The sequence below is a fragment of the Semicossyphus pulcher genome, unplaced genomic scaffold, assembly GCF_022749685.1.
Source record: "Semicossyphus pulcher isolate SPU_LCO1_2020_fin unplaced genomic scaffold, fSemPul1.0.p SCAF_22, whole genome shotgun sequence".
Taxonomy (NCBI): Eukaryota; Metazoa; Chordata; class Actinopteri; order Labriformes; family Labridae; genus Semicossyphus; species Semicossyphus pulcher.
Window position 1 is genome coordinate 15197417 of NW_027211696.1, and position 26190 is coordinate 15223606.

General features: G+C 41.8%; 1 protein-coding gene across 2 annotated transcripts in view; it reads left to right on the forward strand.

Annotated features, from left to right (window-relative positions):
- The window catches only part of fibcd1b (fibrinogen C domain containing 1b), a 143679-nt gene that overhangs the window by 56394 nt on the left and 61095 nt on the right, over positions 1–26190 (forward strand). For both annotated transcript variants that reach the window (XM_069673629.1, XM_069673630.1), the window contains one exon: positions 4718–4854. In XM_069673629.1, the coding sequence (XP_069529730.1) occupies positions 4718–4854 (137 nt within the window). The remainder of the gene's footprint in view (positions 1–4717; positions 4855–26190) is intronic.

A 26190-nucleotide genomic window follows, 5' to 3' on the forward strand; every position in this document is an offset into this window, starting at 1 on the left:
GACCAAATTGTTACAATGTTGCATTTTGCCTCGAGTTTGGTTTCTGTTCACACGGCAGCTTTTACCAGCAGACCAAAAGTTTTGCTGCGCGAGGAAACTGCTCTCTGATTGGTCAGAATTTCCACATGGGAAAACTCCCTGAAGTAAACAAAGCAAGAGAGCACGCTGATCAATCACACTTAACATGATCGCAGACTTTAACGTTTTGTTGTCGGACTTTTTTAAACCGTTTTTCAACACTGTTCCACAGTTCGATCAGTTCCACTCTCCTTTAGTTTTTTCACTCAACGGTTTGAATTTCTACGAGCATTTGTGAAATTGTTTGTTCAGCCCATATTTGTGTTTCCTCATCACTCCCCCACGTCTGTCCTCTGCTCATCTCGCTGCGTGTCTCTACAAATGTCAGCACCCGTAAACACTGCAATGCACAGTTTTATGGTTTGTTTCCTGTATTTGGTCCTACTTTAAGTCTGTTTACTCACCATCGTTTGGAAATGGACCGAGACCCGTCTTTTCTAGCGGACCACAGTCCGATTGTTTGGTCCGCACCAGAGTGTCATTCCGGCGTTCGCACCACCATATCGGCTCATTCAGTGTTGAATTTTAAGTCTGTGTCAGACTTAATGGGAGTTAGTGAGCTTTCAGTTTGTGATGTCACTGGCGTCCCCAAACCCTTAATCCTGATCCACTGCCTTGATGATCGTTTTTACAATCTATGACACTGAATCTGTAGAGCAATCAGGGTCTTTTTTTTTTTTAGGACAAATTTTTTTTTGATATACCTGACCTGACATTTCATTGGACTGTCAAGGGTACTAAATATATGCCTGATATTAAGCAAAATATAATTTTTTAAAGGTTTCAGGAAATACGTCAATGTCAATTCATATTTGATTGCTACTTTAGATTCTGGTGTGTATCATGTAACTATCCACAGAGTGCTTCACACTGACCTATTTAAAGCACAGATATCCTTAAGCTACGTAAATGTCAGAGGTAAAAGCTGTGTAACATTTAAACCAAGCAGCACCAAGTTTCAGCACCACGGACAGCGCTTCACATACTCTCTGCCCTAGATCTGATCAGAGGGATTCTTTAAAACCACTGTTGTGCATCATCTCTGTCTCTGAATGATAAAAAAAACAAGATAGTGATGAATTTAGTCCAACGTAAAAAAGCGTAGCTTTGCTACATGAATATATACTCCCACTAAATCCATCAAATCCTTCTAGAAACACAGTTCAGTGCGGCTCTTTACTCCAGCTGCTCCTCAGAACTAAAGTCAAGACCAGCTGCAGTACAACAAAGCAGCCAGCGGCAACTCAGTGTTTTTGTGGAGCGCAGCCTTGACATTTTATCAAAGACATCGACACTGAACTAGAAATCTGCTCGAATAACAAGCAGAACGTCCGTTCTGATCACAAATGATATCTTTCTACGTGCCATTGTTTGTTTATTAAGCAGTACATCCTTGTTTTTTTGAAATGATTACAGCCCTTGCTATTAGTATTTCGTGTTAAGATGCCTTTTTCCATGTTGATATTAAAAAACGGTCATAAACGTATTTATTAACGTAACACACCTACAGCAACAATGGATAAATAAAACACTGTTTGCATCGATGCACAACACACTTTAATATTTCATGCCCACGTCTGCACAGCTGTGTGCATTTATGTTTAGGTATAGGCTTGAATATCTCTGACTGCCTGTCTGTCCCACTGTGCCTGTGAATATTTGAAGCACTCATCTCTGTACTGTTTGCATTGGATTCCCATAAGAACATATTAGATTTTCAAAGTTATATGAAGGGAAACCTGACGGCAGCGGGGCCCCTGTCGCTGCGGAGAGTAGCAGGGATTCTGAGTTGGATGAAACCTCTGTAGTAGAAGTCCTACTTTTCACTTCTTGGACTGCCTGACTTTGTGCAAGAGCAAGTATTGGCTTTGCATTTGGTGGATTTATTTTGCATTATTATTTATTGATAATTCAGTTTTACTAATAGGCTATTGCAAAACCAAACATACATAAAAACAAGTGTGAATCAGCCGTAACGTTGCCATCATATGTTAGCCGGAGATGCAGTACAGGGTGCACTTCAAGGAGTTCACTCCCTGCTGTGCAGCTCCCTGCGATGTCAGAGGGACTTACTCTGAAGGGTTTATGCGACTAAGGAGTTTGCGGCCGAACAGATAAGATTTGGAGCAGATGGGCTCCTCAAAAGGTCCCATCACACCGATAGCACATGCAAGAGCATGTGTATGAACCTAAACCCTTCAAACATCGCTAGAAATTTAGCTTAAAGGACAAGTCTGGTGATTTTCTATATTTTTCTTTAAGATTTTTTTTTTTGGCTTTTGCCTTTATTAACAGAACAGCTGAGGACCCTGCAATCAGTACACACTGAGCTAAACCAGCACCCTATAATCTGTATTTTTCTAATTGTCAACACCAATAAAAGACAAAAACCATCAATGAACAATTCGAGTAACAGTTATTGTCTGTGTTTTATCACTGCTGTAGACCTTAATTGGCCAAAAACCTCAATTTTTGCACAAACACCACAAAAAAACATCCAGCCAAAACCATCACAGTTGGGTTTAATTCATTTACTGACATGGAAAATAACACCCCCTTGAGTTAATCCCACCCTGCTGCAATAAATTCTCCATTATGAACCAAATCGGCTGCCAAAAAACACTGAATTTATTCAGTTTTTTATCAGCCTCAAAATGTAGAAACGTGTTCAACAAAAAAGGCAGATACAGTGTTGGCTTTGTTCTTTTCATTGGGTTTGTTTACAGGAAGAAAAATATAGAATATTGCCATTCATTTGGGATAGCTGGGAGCTTTAGCCAGGCCAGTTAAAGGTAAAAAAAAATGGCGGTAAATGGCAAGATTCACCCGGCCATGTCATTGCTTCCGTTGGTGCAGACCCCGTCTTATTCATTTCCTTATTGAGGCATACTGATCACAATGCGGGCAGGATTGAGATAACAAGAATGCTCATCAATACCAGCTGTAAACGCAGAGGCATGTGGATTGGATGTCACTTGTAATATAATGTATCCGAAAACAGATCAGGTGTTCGTGCCAGGTGTAAATGAGGCCAAACCGTCTGCAAAGGTCGGACAGGAAACAGGAGATGAAAAGGCTGGATGTGCAACAATCTGGCAAACGGACAAGCGACGTTCTGGCAGGGAACATACTGTATATATATATATATCTATATGTATATATATACATTGCAGAGCTGATTAGGGGATTGGGAGCAGGTGCACAGATGAGTGCGATAATCAGGTGATGTCTTAAGGATTGAAACACAGATTACTCTGAGGTTTAATACTTCCAGCAGAGCAGGAAGGCGACATAGTAGGTTCCAACTTCGACCAAGTGTTTCTCGCCATGATCGTACATTCTGCTCGCCCCTGTTGACATTACTGCTAACGTTGCGATAATGATCAATGATTATGCACTCTGGGGCCTACTGATGGGTGCATTCAGACCCGTCTAAAGCATTGGAATGGTTGTGATAACTGTGCCATTTAATGGTCTGATAACATCCAAAGCAGACAAAGATGTCTCCGTTAAGGGATCATTAAACTGAGAAACTTTGAAAGCCCTTGTTATAGAGTTACATATTCCCGCATAATGATCGTCTCTTCTTTTAATGTGCGATGGAACCTGGACGGCTTCAGTCTCCTGAAGAAGAAGAAGAAGTGGGAAATGCGACCGTTTATGTGTGATGGTGTTGAAAGCCGGAGCTTAGCAGTCGAGGCGTTCACGGAGAATCGGGAAGGCTTTTGGGAGATCAAACATTCTGTATCATGTAGGGACTGCGGACGCTCTTGAATGGCCTTTTCAAGAACTCTCCTGGCCTTTTAAAATTCAGGGCTTTGACCCGGCAAAGGCTGGCATGCATAATCTATGACATTGTCCTCGTGGCAGAGCTCCTCTCTGGCTTCCTGGGGAGAAGAGTTTGCATCCCCTTGTGTAAAACAGGCTTCTCGAGCACAGACAAGGGTGCTACTGTTCTGCTCTGCTGTAGCTTACAAGCTCCGTCTCTTCCTCTCTGCGCCAACCTGAATTACCTTTCCGTCTGTCTCACTCGCATGTACACATCCCGTCTCTGAGCCCTTTCTTCCTCTCTGACTTCTGCACGTCTTTCCTTTTCTCCTTTCCCCACAACTTGTGTTATCTCACATCTGTGCCTCTCTGCTATACATCTGCTTCTTCTTCTTCTTCTTCTGCGGCATCACGTCTGCGCTCCACCTTTGTGGCTTTCTGTCTTCATTCCGACCTACTTGCATTCCTTTTCTTTTTTTCTCATTCTTATCTTTGCCACACTTAGACTCCTTCCACCGTGTCATCTATCACCCGCTGATCCGTCTCATCATCGATCTTTTCGTGTCTTCCCTCTGAAAACAGCCATTTCCTGCCTCCTCATTGCTCTTTCTACCTTTTAAGAGGCGTCCTTTTTGGGGAATAGTCTAAAAAATTGAGTAAGTTTATACTTTTTTGGCAGGTAAAGGAGCCATAAGTGTTCCTTCGTGTTTACTGAACGTGTCTTCCTTCCTTATGCCTCAGAGTGTGACATGTTTTCCTCATCTTGCTTTTCTAACCTGATTTGGACTTCACCGCTCCGAGCGTTAATTCCCATCGCAAGCCATATTGGACTGAATTTATTTCATGTCTCCCTGCTCTTTCCTCTCCCCAGGCTCGCGTCCCCGTGACTGCGGTGATCTGTACGCCAGCGGTCAGAGGGAGGATGGCATCTACTCCGTGTTCCCCGTTCACCACCCAGCAGGCTTCCAGGTGTACTGCGACATGACGACAGACGGAGGAGGCTGGACGGTGAGTCAGATGGAAACACAGATATGCAATGTAGTAAAAACAGACACACAGTGCCCTTATCCCTTCTGAAAACTCTGTTTTTTTTACATAAACCTGTTTAGGTTGTTCTAAAATCAGAACTGTAACAGCTCGAGTCGTCATCGCTCTCGCAGCTGAAGGCTTAGACATCCCTCATGTGCATCATCTGCCCTGGGCTCGAGTCCGGCCCTTTGGTAGTGTCTTCCCTGTTTTCCTCTCAATCTTCCTCATCTTATCTAGAAAATAAGGTTAAAAAAAATAGAACAAAAAGCTATAAAAGCCTTTAATTCTTGCAATCTTCCGTCTTTTGCGTCATCCTGTTTGCCGATGATGTCATTACCTACATGACAAGTGGTGCTTGATAATGCGCGGAAGTCATTAGGCGGCTGCAATCATCCTGTGGGAGACTGTTGTTTGCATAACCCTGTTAAAACGGTCTCAAAGAAAAACTATTAAAGCTGGAGCATCACTTACAGAAACCATATAACTTTTCATTCAAATTCAGATTGTGCGGATTATTAAAGAATTGTATTGCATTCACAATTTTATGCACAAGCAAGCATGTCCCGCCTGGTGAGTTTAATCCTGTTTTATTTTGGTTTGGGGTTGAGACACGGGGAGATACTTGTGTATTTAAGTAATATAGATGGTATCGTTGTTAGTCGGGCTGATCAGCAGCAGCAACCTTAGTGTGTGCACTTGAGAGCCTCTCACAGGGTTTTCAGGAATCTCAGTCATTCAGAAAAATACCTTTTTTTGTGAATGAATGCAAAATGCTTTCATAGATTAAAGTGTCATCTTTGCTCAAGTCCCAAGTAAGTCTCAAGTCATTTTTTGTTCAAGTCACAGGTTATGTCATGTCAAGTCGAGTTCTTAGTTAAGGCAAGTCAAGTCCCGAGTCAAGTCGTTTTTTTTCCACTCAAGATCCAGCACTCTTACCTGTAGTGCCCGGTCTTTATAAAGAGAAAAGACAAGGTGTTAGTGGCCCGTCCAATAATGATATTATTGGCCAATTTATATAACCTGTTCAAAAAGTATGACAATGAATTGTATCTGTTTTATCTTGGAACAGACGCAGCCTTGATGATGGTCTGCTCTGAGACCGTATTGAGTAGTAACGAGTACGACTGATGAGGCTTCTCTTTGGGGGCTTTGATGTTGCATGTTTCCATAGCGAGGAGTTTGACTGACAGCCAGTCATCCAATCATGACAATCACATACCGGGGAGCTTTTTGAGTCGTCCAATCATGATTCCCAGTAAGACTTCATCAGTTCGTCACGGTCGGCCATGTTTTTTATTAACATTTGCCGCCAAGTTCAGATGTCGGAAATTTCTAGTGGGAAGTTCTTGAGTTCGCAGTTGTCTTGAATGCAGAGTAAAATTCCCCGTAGGTGTGAATGTGAGCGTGATAGGTTGTCTCTGTGTGTCAGCCCTGTGATTGACAGACGATCAGTCTGGGGTGTACCCAGCCTCTTGTCCAATGACAGCTGCGATAGGCTCCACCCACCCTCCCGCGACCCTGAACAGGATAAGAACAGGTATAAATAAAGGAGGGATGGATGGAGTTGCGTAACCTTTAGCTTTGGTTGCACAGATTCTCGGGATACAAAGAACTTGAAGATCTTATAATAAGCAAAAATACCAACGTCGGCACTGATAGACTTCATTTTTCTGCAGCTCTTGTTAAAAAGAATACGTTTCAAGGATGCTTCCTCACCGTGTCTGCTTTTGCAAATCAGCTTATGTTTACTAAATAACCCACCTGCAACATCTTCTTCTATTCATATCTGAGTCATCCAGCACTCGAGGTTCAGCACTGTTTTTCTGACCACCTGCTGTGATTACAGTTGTACCGCCTCAGGAATCTCATGTATCAATCTGAACGGGTCTCATCAAAGTTTCACCGCGGAGGAGCGGGGAGATCTTAAGCACGCGAGCTTCCTGTGGACTTCTTTGAAGACGGTCGTTTTTTTTTTTCTTCTTTGCTTTGTTTTTCATTTAGGAAATATTAATTAGTCAAATCTGAGCAAGAATGCCAACAGGTGGAGCGGTGACGGGCGAAGGAACAAAGAGGGAAGAGACAGTAGAAAGAGCAGTGACAGAAAACAACACAGCCGATGAATAATGGTGACATTTTTTCATTTAAACGCTTAGTTACCGGTGCCAAAATCACAATTGTACAAATTCTAAATCGTACTGTGAGAGGGAACAGATAGAGACAAATAGACAGGCCTCTCTGTGTGGAGTCTGCATGTTCTCCCCGTGCATGCGTGGGTTCCCTCCGGGTACTCCGGCTTCCTCCCACAGTCCAAAGACATGCTTGTTAGGTTCATTGGTGACTCTAAAATCGCCTGTAGGTGTGAATGTGAGCGTGCGTCTGTCTCTATGTGTCAGGGTGTAACCCCGCCTCTCGCCCAGTGACAGCTGGGATTGGCTCCACCCCCCCTGCAACCCTGAGAAGGATAATCGGTATAGATAATGGATGTACAATTCTATGTATAATAGAAGCATATGTTTTCTGTACATGAGTTTACATTACTGTTTTTATAACTGCCCATTACAGGGCGGCTGTGGCTCAGTGGTAGAGTGGGTCGTCTCTCAATCGGAAGTGTCCTTGGGCAAGACGCTGAAGCCCAAATTGCTCCTTATGAATGGGCATAGATCTGATCGGAGGCCTGAGGCCATCAGTGTGTGAGTGAATGGGTGAATGTGACAATGGTGTAAAAGCAGCTATGAGCGGTCAGAAGACTAGAAAAGTGCTAGTGTAGTTCACTTACCATTTACCATTAAACAGCTAACAGAGAGGGCTTCCTGTAGCGTTTAGTCCTGCACCCCGGTGGATAATATTCATTGTATAAGGCTGTACATACAGTATATAATGTAAAGAATATATATAATCCATCCATCAATTATCTATACCGCTTATCCTGTTCAGGGTTGCAGTGGAGATTCACATGTACAGGCAACTTAGAGTCACCGAGCATGTCTTTGGACTGTGGGAGGAAGCCGGAGTACCCGGAGGGAACCCACGCATGCACGGGGAGAACATGCAAACTCCACACAGAAAGGCCCCCTACATCCGAACCCGAATTCGAGCCAGGAACCTTCAAGCTATGAGGCGACAGCGCTAACCACTGCACCAGCCCTAACATACACTGTTTATAACATAAGGATGGCATGACTGACATTCGCATACAGGCAAGACAAATGTTCATAAAGCTCATCAAAAACCCAGCGTCTGTGTTTTGAAGTTGTCATCCAGCTTCAAACCCCCCAAAAAAAGCAGAGCTCCGTTACAGATGGCGAACGTCTGACCTGTTTATGTTCTGTTTTTGTAAATCCTGCGTTCTCGTTTTTGTGTGATTATATTTCGAGAGGATTTTAAATTCTAAAAAGGCAACACGGAAGGGGGAGGAAAAAAGAAGACACTTTGAGTTTCTTTAAGCGTGTGTTTTCTTCCTTGATCAAACATCTGTCAGTTGTCTGGCCCCGCTAAAGCAAACACAGTTGTTTAAGCGCGACTGTATACGGGAAGCGCTGTGTCTTTTGGGAATGAGAGACAGCGGGGTGAACAAACATTGACACTGAGCTGTTTGAAGTTATATTTGGAAGTGTGGTTTAGACGTTTTTCACTGAGCGCACACACACGCAGCATCGCACTGGTTAGAGCCATTTATTTCCCTTTGTTCTGAAGTGTACTGTAGCAGTCCTCAGGGAAAGCGGAGCGCTTCTTAATAGAGAACTGAGGCCTCGTAACACAAAGAGTTTGAAATTCCAGCTCCCATGAATCCATCACAGCTCACTTTTTACAGGTTGTGACACATTTTAGCGACGCAGCGAGGGGCTGGTTCTGGAGCCCGTCCAAAACCATTCAGGGTTTGATTTGCAGAATCTGCACACGGAAATAATTTCTCCTTCTTTGATGGGCAGGCTGGCTGGCTGCTCGGGGGGGGAAACGTTCCGCACGCTGGAAGGGAGGAGATACATTTGCTGCATTTAGTTGTGAAATCAAATCTGCTGTCGTCTCTCAGCTCGTGGGTGTGATGGCGTCTTGTTGACAGCATGTTGATGGATATTTTGAAACTTCCTGGGAAGGACTTTTTGAGGCTTCCTTCCTTGAATGTGTGAAAATGTTTCGAGTTTAACAAAACCTGTGAGCGGCTTAGCTCCCAGTGTTTGGCTATAAACACATGCTAATTTATTTGTCTCCTCTTCTGGACATGCACAAATAGCTCCCTGCCCTTTGACCTTTGAGAGTCCAAAAGTTCCCTCTTGGCTGATGTTAATTGTATCAGGCTATCACAACTACTATTTTTCAGTTTATTTATTACAGGAAGTGTGCACTAGGATCAAACTAGGATCAAACTAGGCAGCTCTGAGTCTATTTGTCGCTCATGAGCATTTCTCAAAGTCTGTTGGAAAGGCACAACAAAAAAAGTTCTTTTTTTTCTTCTATTCCGACACAGAGAAAATCAATATGCTGAAAAGTTGCATTGTAAAATAAATCAGTATCATATTGGCTTGAAAAAAAAAACACAAAAGAGAAAAGAAAATCGTCTCTTTTTGAACAGTTTTAAAACTGTTTGGACGCCTTTAAATTGCATCCTTCCTCACGCTCCCTCCTGGCAGAAACCATTGATCTTGTGAGACTGAAATGGTCTGAACAACCGAGCAACAAACACGTCATATCTGTGGTCTCGTCTTGGAGTGAAATGTTTGAACACAGCAGTTTGTCGATAGCATGCCATGACGGAGGGCGGACTGTCAATATTTTGGGTGGGAAAAGAAATTGCGGAAGGGGAAAGCGCTCTGTTTTTAGCTCGAGCCCCGTTGAAATATCTGTGCTCGTCCCTGACAGAGCTGGCAAAATTATTCACATTCAAGTACAAGTGCAGAAAATTATAGTCTGGTTAAGGAGAAGCTATCTAAAAGAAACAGCTCTGATTCTTGTTCACAGTATAACAGTAAAAAATGATCCCTCTGAAGGAATTCTGATGTCATTAAAGATGCTAAATATTCAGGACTAGTAAGTAAGTAAGTAAGGAGTGTGAAAATGTAAGGAGTAGAAAGCAGAGATTATAAGATGAATGCAGTGAAAGTAAAATTTCTAGTTTGCACCACGACTGAGTTCAACAGTGTGAGTCAGTAAAGACTTGACTGAGTGAAGAAGATGCTTCCTGTCTGCCTGTCTGAGCTACAAGGGCCGGCTCTGCCCAGTTTGGCGCCCTCACTGCAAATGGACCTGATCATTAGAGTTGATATTCTGATAAAGATCGATCAAGCTTACAACAATGTGTTGGGATGTGAGGGGGGTCTGGAGGGATTGTCCCCCTATTTTTGATGCAATTTTATGCACTCTTTTTTTACATTCAAAGTGATCATTGAAAATGTACAAATGTGCACCTCAACTGTTATCATTTAACATTTATTGAATAGACTTGGTTCCTTTGTCTCTTTCCTCGCTCTCTCTTTCCATCACATGCTGCTGTCTCTCTTCCCCTCCCCTTCTATTATATGCTGTCCCTCCGTTCGTCTCACATGTGGGATTAGTCGGGTAGGGTGAGCTAATTAAACAACAGCACGTACATTAAATGTACGACAAAACCTGGAAATGTTTTGCTCTAAGAACGATCTGAGAATGTTACGTGCGATGTTCTGGATATGTTTTGAGTGGGAAGTTTTTATTTGGTTCCCAGAATGTTCCTTCTAATAGCAGGAGAACGTTCTCTGAAAACATCTTCAGAAAGTTGCAGTGAGAATACTCAAATCACATTTTAGGAACGTTTTATAAATCATGTTCCGATAGTTCAGGCCTCAAATAACATCCTGAAAAGATCCTCAGGATGTGGCAATTAAAACATTTTGTCTTAGCTTCAGTTTTAACGTTACAAGAATGTTATTTGAAATGATAAACATCCTTAAAACTTTCTTTGTACATGAGATTAAAACTTTCAAACGTATTTAGAACTTGTAGGTAATGTTAGCAAATGTTATGGGAACTTTCCCTGCTAGCTGGGTACCCTCCCCTCTCTTAAAAGATCGAGTTTGAGTTTTTCCAACTGGGCCTGAACGCACCTCTTCTCTCTTGTAACTTGTGTCAGGAAGGCTGAGTGAGTGGTCGAGGAAGTTAGAGAGAGAGAGAGAGCGTGGCAGAGTGACGGTTAATGGGAGCGGAGCAGAGAGAGAGGTTGGGAGCTAAGGTGTCGGTGTTGCAGTAGGCTTGAATTTAACATTAAAATGTTTGAGGCTCAAGCAAGAACATGGCGCTCTCTGTTATCGTATAATGTACAGATATCTGTAAACTAAAAAGTATTTGTACGTAGTTACTTTCCACATGTAGTCCCTGGTACTAACGTAACATCTACACCAACAGTTGTCAAGTAACACGAGCTAAATATGGTGTTATCACATTCTGCCAACTTAACACCGAGTCTACAGCTCGTATCAAACGTCAGCTGCAGTAACTCACACATTTGCATGAGAATGGATTGTGTGTGTGTTTGTGTGCTCTTGAAAATGGTTGACTAACCGTGCGAGATCGGTAAGGTCGTACCCTCCTATCATCGCATAAAGCGGGACTGTCAGGGTGACAGAGTGCTTAGCACAGCATGATGGAATAGAGCTACAGACCAGGCTGTCAGTAGGTAAATGCTTATGTGTTTGTGTGTGTGTGTGCGTGAGTTAATGTTTCCACCTACACTAAATAGCTTGTGAGTTTCCCTCCCTTTTAAAGCAACGCACTTGTGATCTGTATGTTTGCACACCGTCCTCTAAAAGGATTTCCACCGCAGCGCAGATTGAGGCGATAAAGTAGCAGCTTCCTGATCCTTCCTGGTGTGTTGAGCTGATTGTGATAACGCCTGAGCCTCATTAAGAGATCAGCGTGGTGTGATCCAACCAGGGCAGGTAAAAGGGAGGGAGAGAAAAAAAAAAGAGATGCTCGGTGAGTTGAGTGGCTTACTGTCTGTCTGACAGCTGAGCTTAAATAAGGAATGAGCCATATGCCGCTGCCTTATTAGCATACTTTGACGTAGCTTAGCACTGTTGCAGAGGCTGCTGCAGACAGACTGAGAGATGAGTAGGTTGCTTAGAAGAGGGAGGGAGCAGAGGAGGAAGGAGACGGGCCCCAGATGCAGACATTAAAAGGTGATGTGTAGACGGAGAGAGAAAGTGAGACAGGGGAGGTGCAATTAGATTTTTTCCCCCCGTTCTCTCTGAAAAAGCATTAATTCAGATTTGACCTGCGATTAAATCCGTCTGTACTTTTGTGTTTGCGGTAAGAATGTGGCCTTCAGGGAGCGTCTGCGATAAAGCAGCTGTCTTAAGCAATGGAGACAGGAAGGATGTCGATCAGCGGAACTGTAACATCTGCCAGCGATGACCTTTAGGAGGATGTCTCCTAATATGCCGACATTGTCTCTATGCAGTGTCCTAAGATGTGTTTTGCATGTGTGGGTATGTTGATGTGTGGGCGCACATGCAGATAGTTGTTTTTCATCAGCTTTCCTTTTTTTGAGCTGTACAAAAATCCATTAGACGCCATCAGCAAAAGGCTAATGTGTCCTGTTATCAAAGAGGTTAGTTGTTGAATAAGGCTCCGTGTGATGTATAATCAAAGAGTCAAGAAGTCCAAAGTTTCTTTTTCAAAGAGTAACTTAATATTTGGTCATTTACAAAAAGACAGAGAGAGAGAAAAGGAAGAGATTAATTGTTGCGTTTAACATCTGCCAAGCGTTCACCGCTTCTGTTTGGACGCTCAAGATGCAGTATGCACGTGAATGGTAGAGGCAGCGCAGAGGCAGAGGGGATGTGGCTGGTGTTGGCAGACCCTGTTGGCGGCTTTTTTTCTAAACAGCGACTCGCGACAAATTTATTATTTTTATATAATATATATTATTATATTTATATTTATTTATTTCATGTATGCTGCTCGGAGTAATCGCAATTCATGGCTCCTCTGCCAACGGCTCCGACTTGCTCTCTCGCAATGACTGTATATATAGATGGACAACGCGTCTCCATCTGCTCCCATTGTACGTAATTGTCTCTGCTCACCCGGAACTGATTGGCTGCAGGAGCCGAATTTGTCAACGGAGCTGTCAATCATCATTTTGACAGCATCAAATAACTAATTAAAAATAAACTTGTCAGTAAAATGAACATTTAGACGTAAATCAGCATGATAATAACTAACTATAATGACAGAAACCATGTTTGAGAAAAACGTATCAGGCGTGTGTTTTGATTTTATAGTTTGACTCATGTCCCATCTGTTAACATGGAGGAGGCGGGCTTTATGACCTATACTGCAGCCAGTCAGCAGGGGGCGCCCAAAATGTTTTGGCTTCACTTTTAGGGAGCTGTCATGTCGTCCATCTTTTTATACAGTCTGTGCTCTCTCGTCAAGCAGCACTGCGCAGGCAGTCAGGGGCGGGGGCGGGGCTGGCCTCACAACCATGAAGCTTTATGCAATATACGCATGACGTCATCTGGCCACTTCTAGCCGCTTTTGGAGCTCGTGTGAGCTACTTTCATTGGAAAGCAGTTGGCAACACTGGATGTGACAGAGTCAACACAGAAGCAGGGACAGCAATGGCAGAACGTCTGCAGTTATCCACACTAGAACCCGCTGTGTCATTACCACTGCACAGCGACAAAGTCGACGTGGAAACCTGCAAAACTGAAAAGTCCAAGGCCATTGAACATGTTGGAGAAACTGAGTGGGAGCTGTGACGGCTTGTTTTGTCCACCGAACACACAAAAGCTGTCGATTTTTCTGCCGAGAGCTCAGAATTAACGTCATAGTCCTCGAGTGTTCGCCTGAGCGAACGCAAGGTTAACAAGACGAGGTCAAAACGAAGTATGTGGCTGACCGCGTCAGGTCAATGGGCGCTTTTGTGGGCAATGTGTTACAAGGACTGTCCTTACGAAGCCGGTGACAACGTGTTTGAAAGCAGGTGCGCGCTGCTGACGTAGGTGAGGACAGCGGACGAGCAGCGGAGGAGCAGCCCCGCCTACTCCCCCGAAAAAAGTATCCAGAGCCGTGTAGACAGAGAGTCGCGTCAGTGGAGGTCCAATATGTGATGTCGCAACTCTCTCTCTACAGCTGTGAAAGTACCGCCAGTCAGTCAGTCAAAAAGCAAATATATCTCCAGCCTTAGTGGATACAGAACCCTCCTCCCGTCCTCCCGATACCATAATGAAAAATATACATAAAACCGCTGATTGCTGCCATTATCCCAGCTTTGACTAACATTACACAGTCCACTAGCACTGCTGTTGTTTGTGAATGTCAAATGATAATTTACTGATGATGATTTAATTGGTGCGGCAATAGATTTTGGTGCTCTGCCTGGCGTACTTGACGATACCTGATCAGAATTAGAGGCCAATATCTGAAAACCTCTTATTATCCATGACTCGATGCCATATTTCTAAAAACACGACGAGGCCGCCTCATCAACACCTTTGCAGCAATGCCTTAAAGTAGTATAAAACTGTTTCCCAGGGTCCAGAAGTAGAGACATGGCCATTTACGACAGATAGACAGAGAGTTGGATAAAGAATATAAAAGGAAAATGTATGATGTAAGTCGCTCTGAGGTCTTGTAGAGTTAGAGGGATAAGCAAGATTAGGCCGGAATAACCTGAACGTAAGGAAAAATATCCTCTAGGGCATAATGACTCATAGATCACTTATAAAAGGATGTCTATTTTTCCCCTTTGTATGTGGAAATAAAAAGGAGAGGAAGTTTACAAGGAACTCACTGGCTATCTCTTTCGCGCTGTATAAGGACACGGTGCCATTTATTTATTACGGACTCATAAAATGTGCAGGATCAGTAAAAAGCATTTGCTCTGTGCACAGTATTTCTGCAGAGAGATAATAAACAGCATAAGGTTGTTTTAAAGCTTACATTCATTTCGACATCTGTTGGAGTCAGGGAATTCCAACTTGAACATAAGCTGTGCTTCCTGAGCGGAGCTGAGGTGGGTGGTGTAAGCAGTAATCACAACAGCTAAGTGTAACAGGTTAAGACGATCTCCTGTCAATCAAAGCAAAGGTGACCTGGAACGAACCCTCCCTTAAAGTACAACAATGTAACTTTTGTAAGAAGAAATAATGCAGTCTCCCTCCATTAAAATGGAAAGTTGGATTCATAAGCAACTGAAATAAGCGTTTGCACCAGAACATCCTTACTTGGTCTGGTATGAGCTGTAGCTTATGGCGGCTAATGTTAGCATACTTCAGATAAATAAGTTTGCTGGCTTTATGACTCTTGTTCTACCAATGATCAAGTCACATATAAACGTAAGTCTGATGCCTTTAAAGGAAGTTTGATTACCACTTGTGGCCACAGTGGCTCCGTTTAGCGAAGGTTTCACAGCCTCGCTTTAAATCCTAACGTGAGGGCGGGCTTTTTTTGTTTGTTTTACAGACAGCAATCAATGTATTAAAGTGGTAATCTCGAAGATCTCTGTTATGTTCTCTTTGGCGGCACCTATGGCGATAAACAGTAATTGCGGGAGCACACTTCCCAGATATCCAGACAGTGCTGCATGTGTGACGTCCACGGTTGGCTCTGGTTGATTTTCCTCGCTTTCCTTTTCAGACTGTTTGCTTCATCTGAGCGTCGAGTTTGTTTCTTTTTCTTTGGATTTTCACTTATTTTTGAAGTTGTATCTGTAGTCATCCATCTTTTCTTTGTTTGTTCAGCCATAGTAGATTACTGTTTACTCGCAACACTTGCAGAGACCGGAAAAGCAGCCGCCCAGCTCCGCCTCCCCTCTCTGGCAGACCAACCACTGCTGGCTGATGGAAAACGCGTCACTAACTGGGCGCCGCTTGTGATTTTTTCCACGAGAGTCGCACCAGACAGCCAGTCTGTAATACTGCAAATGCAGAGGCTTTCATCAGTGGGCCATAGGCTCAATCACCATTGTGTTACCTCATTCTGTTATAGACAGTGACTTAACAGACATTTATTTTAATGAAAATCTTTGCGATTATACCTTTAAATGCCCTGCAAAAAACAAAAAGGAGAACATTAGGTCAATGGGCGCAGAAATATTGTAAATCTGACATCATTTCAATCAGTGCTGATGAAAACATTTTGCAACAAAGACATTCAAAGTCTTTCACATGCTAAAGCTAGCAAGATGGTCGCACAATGTAATTGGGAATGATTGCTCTAGACATTTTCAGTTCAGAACCCAGCTTACATCGCTAGTTCTCGTCTTTCCCCAAAATTGCCAACCCCGGCTTTAATGACCCAATAACATGGCTGTGTGTGTTGGATATACTTGGTAGTTTGTGAGAAAGCGGGGGTTCTTCTTACTTCAAGACAAGTCGTGAGTGTCCTTCAGTTTGTTGTCGAAAAGCTAATAGAGAGAGAGAGAGAGGCGAAGAGATGGGAAGGGAAGAGAAGAGACATTAGTACAGCATGATGTGGATTCTTGTCAGAGGAAATTGGTCAGTATATCTCCACTGCCATAACTCGTACCCTAGAGACTGTCTGACCACGGATGTAGGAGGGACGAGGGCAGATAGGACATAAAAGAAAAAAGCTGTCATTAGCCGGCTCCTTCAAAGCGCACACAAACACACATTCTGCCTACCATAACAGAGCAGGAATGTAGCAATAAAACATACAATCAAGGACACATACATGTCCACATACGGTAAATGTGTGTACGAATGTGCTCCAGGCCCACCCAGTCACCCACACATACTAAAATATGTATACGCACAAGCCCCTCGCTCAGAGAGAGTAATCCTCTGGGCGTGCGGTCTACCTGTTACAGTAAAAGGAGATTTCAAATGCCATTTAAATCCAGCCTCACGGCTTCGGGGTAATGTCTTCTATTATTACTATTTTATTTGTTAAAAGGAAGGGACTAAAAATGACCCGTGGCATCCATAATGAATGAGGCTGGATATATCAGAGTGCAGTGTGGGGTTGCGTTATCAAATGGTGCTTTTATCAGAAGCACTGCAATCACACTCAAATATTCAATTCAGCTAAGAACTGAAATGTAAAAGTTTCAGATTGAATGTACGATTGTGTGCATGTTCACTCTTTTAGAGGCCGGGAGTGCCTTCTGAGTGTTCGGTATAGGCTTTTTCACCGTCTCCATGCGGCTCACAGGCTCTTCAATATTTCATTTCTGTTAGTTTATTGGTTTGGAAAAAACAAAAAAGAAAATCCAGGTTGTTTTTCTCCATCTGCGTCGTCTCTGCAGATGTTTTTGCGAGGAAGGAAAACTGAAAAACTTTCATCTAAAACTTAAAAAAACGTTCCCTGATTTCCCTAATTCTTAGATCCAGCGTACTCCTCCGTGAGTTTATTCGGATGTTTGTTGCAATTTTAATTTTACTTTCCTGGGCGAGGATGCAGACATCTCCTTCGTGCCCCGGGGAGATGAGTTTATTTTGGTGCCAAGAGGAAGCATGAGCTGTCTACAGGTAGCATTATCACAGGTAGTGTCAGACGTGTCCTTTAGGCTATTAGCAGCATTAGCTGGGGCTGGGCGGAGGTTATGTGGGGAGAGGTTTGACAGCTGTGTGAGGCCTGCTTCAGCAACATGTAATGATTTCATATTTCCTCTCCGGTACGTGCACACAAATAGGATTGGTTTGGTTGTCTTCTATATCATTATACATTTTACTGATAAACTATCAGCATTTTGATTTATTACAAATTACTGTCAGAACTTTTCCAGTACAGGAAATGTGCAAAAATATTAAGATTATTCCTAAATGCTATTTTATACGGAAGCCCTAAGCAGCCATGCATCCATGCATTTTATTTACTCCATTTTCTCGTGATAAAGAGTAATTTCCGGTTTATTAATCTTGTTATCTCGAGATAACACTGCCCCAGCTATTATTTTGTTTTCTAGATAATCAGAAAATGATCCCGTTATCACGAGGAAACCAGCTTTGTTATCCTGAGATAAGAAAAATAAGTTGCGATCTTGAGAAAACAACAAACCTGCGCTGTTATCTCGAGATAACAAGATAAAAAGGTCTAGATATCAAGAAAACAACCGGAAATTATTCGTTGTCTCGGGAAAACTAAGTAAATGAAAATGTCGACTTATTCATCTCGTTAATTTCAGTAAGATCTCAGGATAACAAAGCTGGTTATTCGTGATAATGGCATCATTTTCAGGCGATCTAGAAAACAAAATTATAGCTGGTGCAGCGTTGTTTTCTCAGGATAACAAGATCTCAATAAAACAACCGGAAATGATTCGTTATTACGGGAGTAATTAAAAGTATGGATGCATCATTTTTATATATATTTTTTAATGATGTTTTAGTATAATTTTATAAACTCACTATTTAAACTATATTTTATCATTCCAATAATATATTTGTTTGAGCATGTTGTTTTTATCTTCCTCTTGATGCCTGTTTTATTTGTGTGAAGCACATTGAGTTGCCCTTGAGTATGAAATGTGCTGTCTTGCCTTACATGTCTGCTTAGGGCTTCCGTAATTTTACATGCAACATGTATATAAGTTAGAGCGTTCTGATATCTTCCCTACAAAGTTTTTGAACCAGTGTAGGTACTTTTCTTTTAACCATTTAAGTTCTTTAGTTTTAATTCTTTAGCCATGCAAGCAGCGTAGCTCAACTGTTATGTCATCATCAGTCGACTTCTCCGGTCTCGCCCAAACCATCTTGACAATTGTTGTGTAGATTTCCATCAAGTTTTGTTCACATATTTACGGTCCAAAGACGCCAAATTTTATCGGCTTTCGGTTTTCCTTTGACTTCTAAGAATGTTCCCTTATCTGGTGAAAAGTTTATGCATCTACCCTGACAGGATAGCCTACTGACTCTTTTAATCTCCTGACTTTTAATCAGGATTACCGTGACATTTGGTACAAACTTAAATATCCCCTACCGGATACTTTAGAACAGCATCAGTGATCCCCTAAGTTTTCCTGTAGCACGATCATCAGGTCAACATTTAAGTGATGAAATACCTGCTAAATTATTTGTATTAAGTGTGATTTGTTTTTTCTTTTAGTCCTGCGACATTGCAGCGTAATAGTCTTTTCTTCACGCCCAAAGATGTTAAAAAAGCCCTCACAGAAATCTACCTGTGTTAACCTCCTTTCTCATAATCCTTTAACCCAATAACGAAAACCAGCTCTCTTGTCTCATCGATTTCACGTAACCGCTGAGGAAGAATCTTTTTTTACTCGAGTCCACGCAAATGCAGAAATTGTGCATGTGTGTGTGTGTGAGACAAAGAGTGTGCTCGCGGATGATTGTATTTCTCCTTCTGTTCGCGTTCGCTGCTGCTGCTGCTGTGTTCAGAACACATCTGTCTTTCTGATAGGATTATAAAACATTCACCAACAGATGTTTTTTAGTCCCCTTTTGAAGATAGCAGTTCTGCACACTGCTGTGGATTTATGAGTTCTTTCACGAGACAGTGTTGAATCTGTCAGCGTATCATCAATATTCCTAACAATGTAATGCCATTGTTAGGAAGGGAAAGGAAGTGTGAGGAGGCAGAATTTGGGATTGATTCGTTTAGCTGCAAAGCTAACGTCGTTTACTTCTTTCCTTATGTATTGTGCAGAGTCCTTATATGTATAAGTCTAAATAAACCCCTCGTGGCTGATGTATTAATCTCTCTCTGAAGATGTTACCAATTATCTTCAGTTAGTCAGAATAGAGCGCCGCTACCGAGTGACATCTGCTGCCAAAGCACCAAACACATAAACATAGTGTGCAAACAGTGTGTACAAGCCAGGAGCTAACAAGCTATTGGCACATTTCCTATTTTCCACCCACTCGCGCGCCAGATTGTAAATCTCCCCCAATCAGCTTCAGAGGGCTTGTGTAGATTCTTCCCCGCGTTCTGGTCTGTCAGTCAGGGTGTCCGTCTGTGCACGCTGTGGGCTCCTGGTGGCTGACAGAAATCCTGCTGAAGAGCTTAAGGCAGCTTGTTAAGTAGCCTTCATCTACTGCAGAGATTACAGGGAGCTTAATGTGATCATGCCAATGCGAGAGCCTTTTAGCGAGTGTTGGGTGTGATGGCCGGTGAGGATTGGAGATTGTCTTGTTAACACTATAGGGCCATTTCAGTTCACTACAGTATAAACAGTGTACTTAGAACTGGAGCTCATTCACTTTCCGCAGTGTGCTCTTCTAAACGCACTCCTGTTTTTCTGACTTTTCCTGCACATACTGTATTTTTTTCTTTGTTACGATTGGGAACACAGATTTCTGTCCTGCTTTCACATTTCTTACGAACTGTCACTGTTCCCTTGACTCGGGAGGAAGAGTACAAGAGACTTTTAACTGTCAATACGTAGTGTATGGCGCCTTGCTGACACAGGCACTCTGACAAAACATATTCCAGCAACAGCTCTCCCCCCTCAGAGGTACTTTATGTCTTCTGTTAGGCCTGTCTAGTCTGGTGCTGTCCCATGTTACCAGGCATCAATAAAAAAAAAAAGAAGGCTGGTGGGGGAAACAGATCTAGTGTTATTTTCCAACTTTTGTTGTAAAACGTTAAGATTCAAAAGTGGGAACGTTACGCAGAGTGTCTTTATTTTTTCTATATCTGTATGATTGGAAATACTTTGTTCACCCAGTGTAATTGTTTTTTCTGAAGCATGAATGTTTAACGTAAAGGAATTTGACTTCAAGATAAACAAAAGGCAGGAATGCAGCACTATTGGTCCGAACATAAGACGGGTTTTTAACCCTTGAATTACATCTGAAAAAGTGGGGTCGTCTTATATTCGGGGTCTAGACTTTTAATGCCAATTTACTAGGGATGCACGTTATTGGTATCTGCAGATTGTGACTTGATGGTTGATATTTTCCGCCGATAAAACAACGCTTAAATTTTGCCAAAATGCTTAATGATTCCCGAAATAAAAAAGAAAAGAAAATGTTACAAACAAATAAATATGGCATTTTCTACATAACCTAAGTTTAAGTAGTTTTCTTATATTGCCCAGTTAATGTGCACATTTTAAAAAGCACTGTATTATGTTATTCATGCGTTTACTATAAGAGTAGGCATGATATGAATTCCACAACAGAGGAGACTTGATGTTCTCTGCAATTAGAAGGAAAAACACATCTGCCTAATATATCGGCAATTGGCATAAAGTGTTGGAAAATATCGTTATATCAGCAAAAGATCCAATATCGTGCATGCCTACAATTTACTGTACGTTCACAACAGTAGACGGCGCCACTCATCTGTAAAAGGAGTGTACCCATCATGACCGAGGTCAGCTGTCACTCACAGCTACAGAGCCAGGGGGATGAAAGATGCAGAGACACGGTGATCGTCCGGAACAAAGTGGCTCAAAAGTCGGACAAGTTAACCAACAACTGAGGCGGAGCAGTGATGTCAATTTTAAGATAACTGTTATGAATGCAGCAGAGTTATTTAACAACTGTCAAGCAGCCAATAAACATGGCCGCTTCCATGAGATTGACAGGAGAGTGTGAGAGTGTGTTGCTGACAAACGAAACAAAGGTATGCATGTCACCAGAGCTGTCATCCAGCTGTTTGAAGCCTGCTCTTTAAATAGACCTCACTTCACTTTGATGGTTAATGATTTATTGACATTTTTAACAGTATTTAATATAATTTAAATGTGACAATTTCTTTTAAAAGATATTGAAACACGATTTTAATTAAAAGGTAAAATAAAGTTGTTAAAAACGAATTTGGTCCTCAAACAGTCTTTAAAAAAAGTAATCTTATATTCGGACCAATACAGAATTTATGAAGCTGTTTTAGATTGATTTCTTTTGCAACTCATTAACACTGATAACACTCAACACACTGTGAGCTACAGCATTTCTTATGTGTCTCCTTACAGTAAACAGATACGGTAAATATGTGTAGCTACACAATGTGCCGAGGTAATTCTGAAAAGATGTGTCCTCTGAGAGACGGGCTGTTTAGGCTTCATGGAGCATGTAGAACAGTGTGTATAAAGAATTAATTACCCTTTGCTGCTTGGAAAAGGGATACAATAAAAAAATACTGCAACGCAGAGGAAAGCTGAAGAAGAGTGAGAGCTACAGGATGTGGACAGAATTACTGTATCAGAAAAAAGTATCTCACAAAGTAGCACAAATGAAACCTTTGTGATGCATCAAATGCTGTTTTTGTTCAGACTGCGTTAAGATGTTGATTTGATTCATTGGTGAATGTAAAAGGGGTGTTTCTAGATCCCAATCAGAGTCTTTTTAATATTGGGAATCTTCTGATACAAGCTGTTCTAATACTACTAAATTCTGTGTCTGACACATTGAAATAACAGCTGCGCTCTACTTATTTTTTACACGTCCTGGCTCGATGATCATGTTTATGATGTTCAATTATTGATACGATATGAATAAAAATGTAACTGCGAGAATTTGACTCTGGAAATGGACATGGTGCAATCCGCTAGAGACGGGTGGTATCACTTTATTTTATTTGCCAACATAACTGTTAAAAGCCAGATTCACTTTATGGTGCACGCAGCGTTTCCCTTTAATTACCTAGACTGAGGCAGCAATTTGTCCCGCCGCAGTTTCATAATGAACCGAAAATATTTTTACACTTTGGTTCTGAAGTGCGCATGTGCGAGTCACATTGCAGGACGAGCGATTGTGAGGCAAATTAACTGAAACAAGTAGAGCTGCTACTTTATTGTTGCTTGTGGCAAAAGGAGCACTCGCCGTTTTCTCGTTTTCCATCACTAATCTACAAAAAAAAGTCTGTCTAACATTAGTGCAGCTCTTCATCACCGCTGAGCATGCAGAGCCTGTCAGCTGCCTGTATACTGTAAACAAGCACGTGACGTGATGTCGGCGGGATGATCAGGCTGTCGTTATCGGCGGCGCCTCGTCCCGTTGCTTGTTAACACTGTGGCTACAGATACGGGCTGGTACGACCCGATGTAGTGGCTTCACCTGCAGTACACACACGGCATGAGGACGTGTGTAAAGACAGGAAGTGGGATACAGCGAGATTTCGTTTCCAAAAGTTAAATCACGTTGATTAAACATACATTTAAACATGGTAGACAACATAACATATAAGTAACGCAACTGCAGGCCACACGTCTATGTGTATTTAGTTTAAAGCCTGAAGCTAAAGTTCGGAGTCCACCGCCCATAGTCTCAAAAAATGTGTGGGAAAAACTGGATGCACCATAATATTTTTCTATCATAAATTTTGCATGAAAACAAAAAAATACTGGGGAGAAAGATATGATATAAAATATGCCTGGTAGCCTTGATATCAATAAGGTCAATTCTAGATAAAGAGTTCAATTAGGAGTGCATTATACATCTATATTGTACCATTATAAAGGCAATATTGAATCGTAATGTGTTACAACAGAATAGCAGACGCTTATATAATGAAAGATGACCTGATGCGTGTGACTGCATTGGGTTCCTTTAGCTATTATCATTATGTTGCTACCAGTTTGAAAACAGGCTGAAGTTCATTAAATCAATCGTGCCACAGCCTGTGTTCATTGTGTATGTAGGTCAGTTGGCTCTAAACTTCATGTTGTGAAACGCGCAGACCTTAAAATAAAATGGCTGCCGTGTCTCAACTGCAGTCCTCAGTGTGTGTGCGTCGGAAGCGTCACCTGCCCCACACCCAAGCAGAACCAGTCCGCACAGCTTGTGACCTTGACAGAAACAACTTTGATGTCATTCACTGCCCTCCAGCCAGACACTGCGTGTAAGGATTTGTCAGTTTGGATGTTAAGCTGTGTCCCAGTGGAAACTGTGTCTGTGTGCGTGTGTGTGTGGAGCGTTTCGTAAGGTGACATAGTAGCCCAGGCTCAATAAAACACAGGCGTTTAAGCCCCAGTATAAATACCTGCATTTGTGAAACAGACTCTGAGCTGTGCGGCCGACTTTTGTTTCTTTAAAAGTGAAATTAAAAGATGTTTTTTGTGGTCTTTTTTTGCCGTTTCCTTTCTGCCTCTGTGCTCACCAGAGTTTGGAGCAACTTCTGTATGAGTAACAACAACGTAAGAGTCAGAGCAGTTAGTAATGTCCGCTTCTCTGCCTCTTGGCTGCATATTTCTGCATGTTCTTCACTTGCATGTCTTCAGTGTTGCAACAGGCCACAAGCAATAGAAACTGTTCATAGTACCCACAAACTTCGACATTAACATTACCACCCACACACTTATGTAATTCTGCAAGTACACTACAGACAGAACCACACAGACACACTAACAAACAAAATGTTGTTTTTAATAGACCCATGTCTATTTCGTCCTGTTTTTCAAAACATATCAGAAAAAAATCCATACAAAAGATTCATTTTATCTCAGTTATTATTCTATTTTTCACAAACAAAAGTATGGTTTCCAGAAAAATGATTCTACTTCTACTGGCTCTGCTAACGCTGCACATTTTTAAAGATCTTTCAAAAGCTTTTTATACAGTTAACAATATACTGTATATATTTTAGGGATGCCCGGATGCATCGGCTGAACATCGGAATTGGACGATAACGACAGTGTTGCCAGATCGGCCAATAGGCAAATAAGGTGGCATGTGCTGATGGCTGTAGCCGATGTTTTTATTGTTTAACTGCTTTAATTGTGCAGTAAATTTAATTGTAACATAAAAGTATTCATGTTTTCAGAAAAAAATGTCTTAGGCTAAATAAGCACTGAAAAATGTTAGTACTATGACAGGTTATTCTAAAACAGGCTAAAGAGACTTTTCAGGCAGTTATTCTTTGAAAAAGTTTTTTTATTTTTATGTGAAAGAAGTTTAAATAAAAAGATGAATCTGAAAGAGTGTGATGAAGGCCTGAATACATTCATTATTTTTTAATTAAAGTTAATTTTGGCCCCTTATCCAGACGAGGGCTTTAATAATTACAAAAATATTTAAATTATTGAAAAAAGCATCGGCCATATGCAAAATTGTTGTTTTAAACAGTGGTATCGGCCCCTGTTTTTCTCAATCCCTGTTTCCCTAATATATATATATTTTAAATTGCATCAATATGGTTTTCAGGATGCTCGATAGAAAAAGTTTTAAAAGTATGTCTCCAATTGAAGTCAGTTATTTTGTGTTTCTGGTTGGTACTCCGACAAAGCCTGATTGAGCTGTGGGGTTCCACAGGGCTCCATTCCAGGACCATTATTATTCCCTTAATAATTTGTGTAACAGCTCAAATATTGGTCTCTGAAAATGTTTGCAGATGCACAGTCCTTATAGTCTCTCATTAAAATGTAAGGTCACTGATTTAGGATGTCAAATTCATGTGCGAACAGGTAAAATAGAAACATGTATGTGCCAGGCTTACACATGACAAAATTCATATACCAACAGAATATTTACAAGCTTACAGATAGATGTCTAAATGGACACACATACATACACGAATACTATACTGTATATTGTCGTTCTAATTGCATTGTCACCTGCTCCCATAATGCCCAGCTGCCCTACACCTCACATTTTTGACCACTTCCTGTTCCTCTTGAAACATGCGAGAGGAAATGATTGGTGCTTCTGTGAGCTCTATGTCTCAAGGGAACACACACACTCGCTCGCCATCACACACACACCCACACACAGAGGGAGACCTTCAGGGTCAACATGCAATTAAACCTCAGAGGAGCTCTCCAGTCTTACAAGGATGCTAGACATGGAGGGAGGCAGAGAGTCAGCAAGACAGGAGTGTTAACCTTAATCTGAACTGAACTGCTTTCTGGTTAACCTGTCGCTGTGGAGTACCCCTTCATGTGACCACTGGCCAGTTTCTCAGGGTTGCAGTGATTCATAGAAGCAGGTACTGCTGGTACACTGGTGTCTCAAATTTTCTGTCAGAGCTACACAAGAGAGGGACATCAGCTGAGGCATGAAAGCCAGTTACAGGGATGTCTGCTGACCGTAAACACTGGAAATACCAAAGGAAAGAAAACTAACTTTTTTCTCACAATTGTGTGTCTACGAAAAAACAGAAAGGGTTTATCTGCGTCAATACAACAAAGCAAATATGAGGGTTTTTTTTCTTTGGTGTAAATTTGTAAAACTAAGATTTTTTTTCCTGAAGTTTGTTGTGAAAAACTGGCTTGAGGGGACACTTTCATGCAATTTCCCTGCCTCCTAAACTGCTCTCTAATACAGTGAGTGCCAGGGGAGTGAGAAAAAAACAATTAAGGATGGATGAAAAGGAGAATCTCATTTTTAACACAGCGTTATCCATTTGCAGTCTGCTCTATTTCAGCTCATTTGAATGAAGGGAAGCGGAGGGTTGAGAGGAAATGTAAGATAAGTGGAC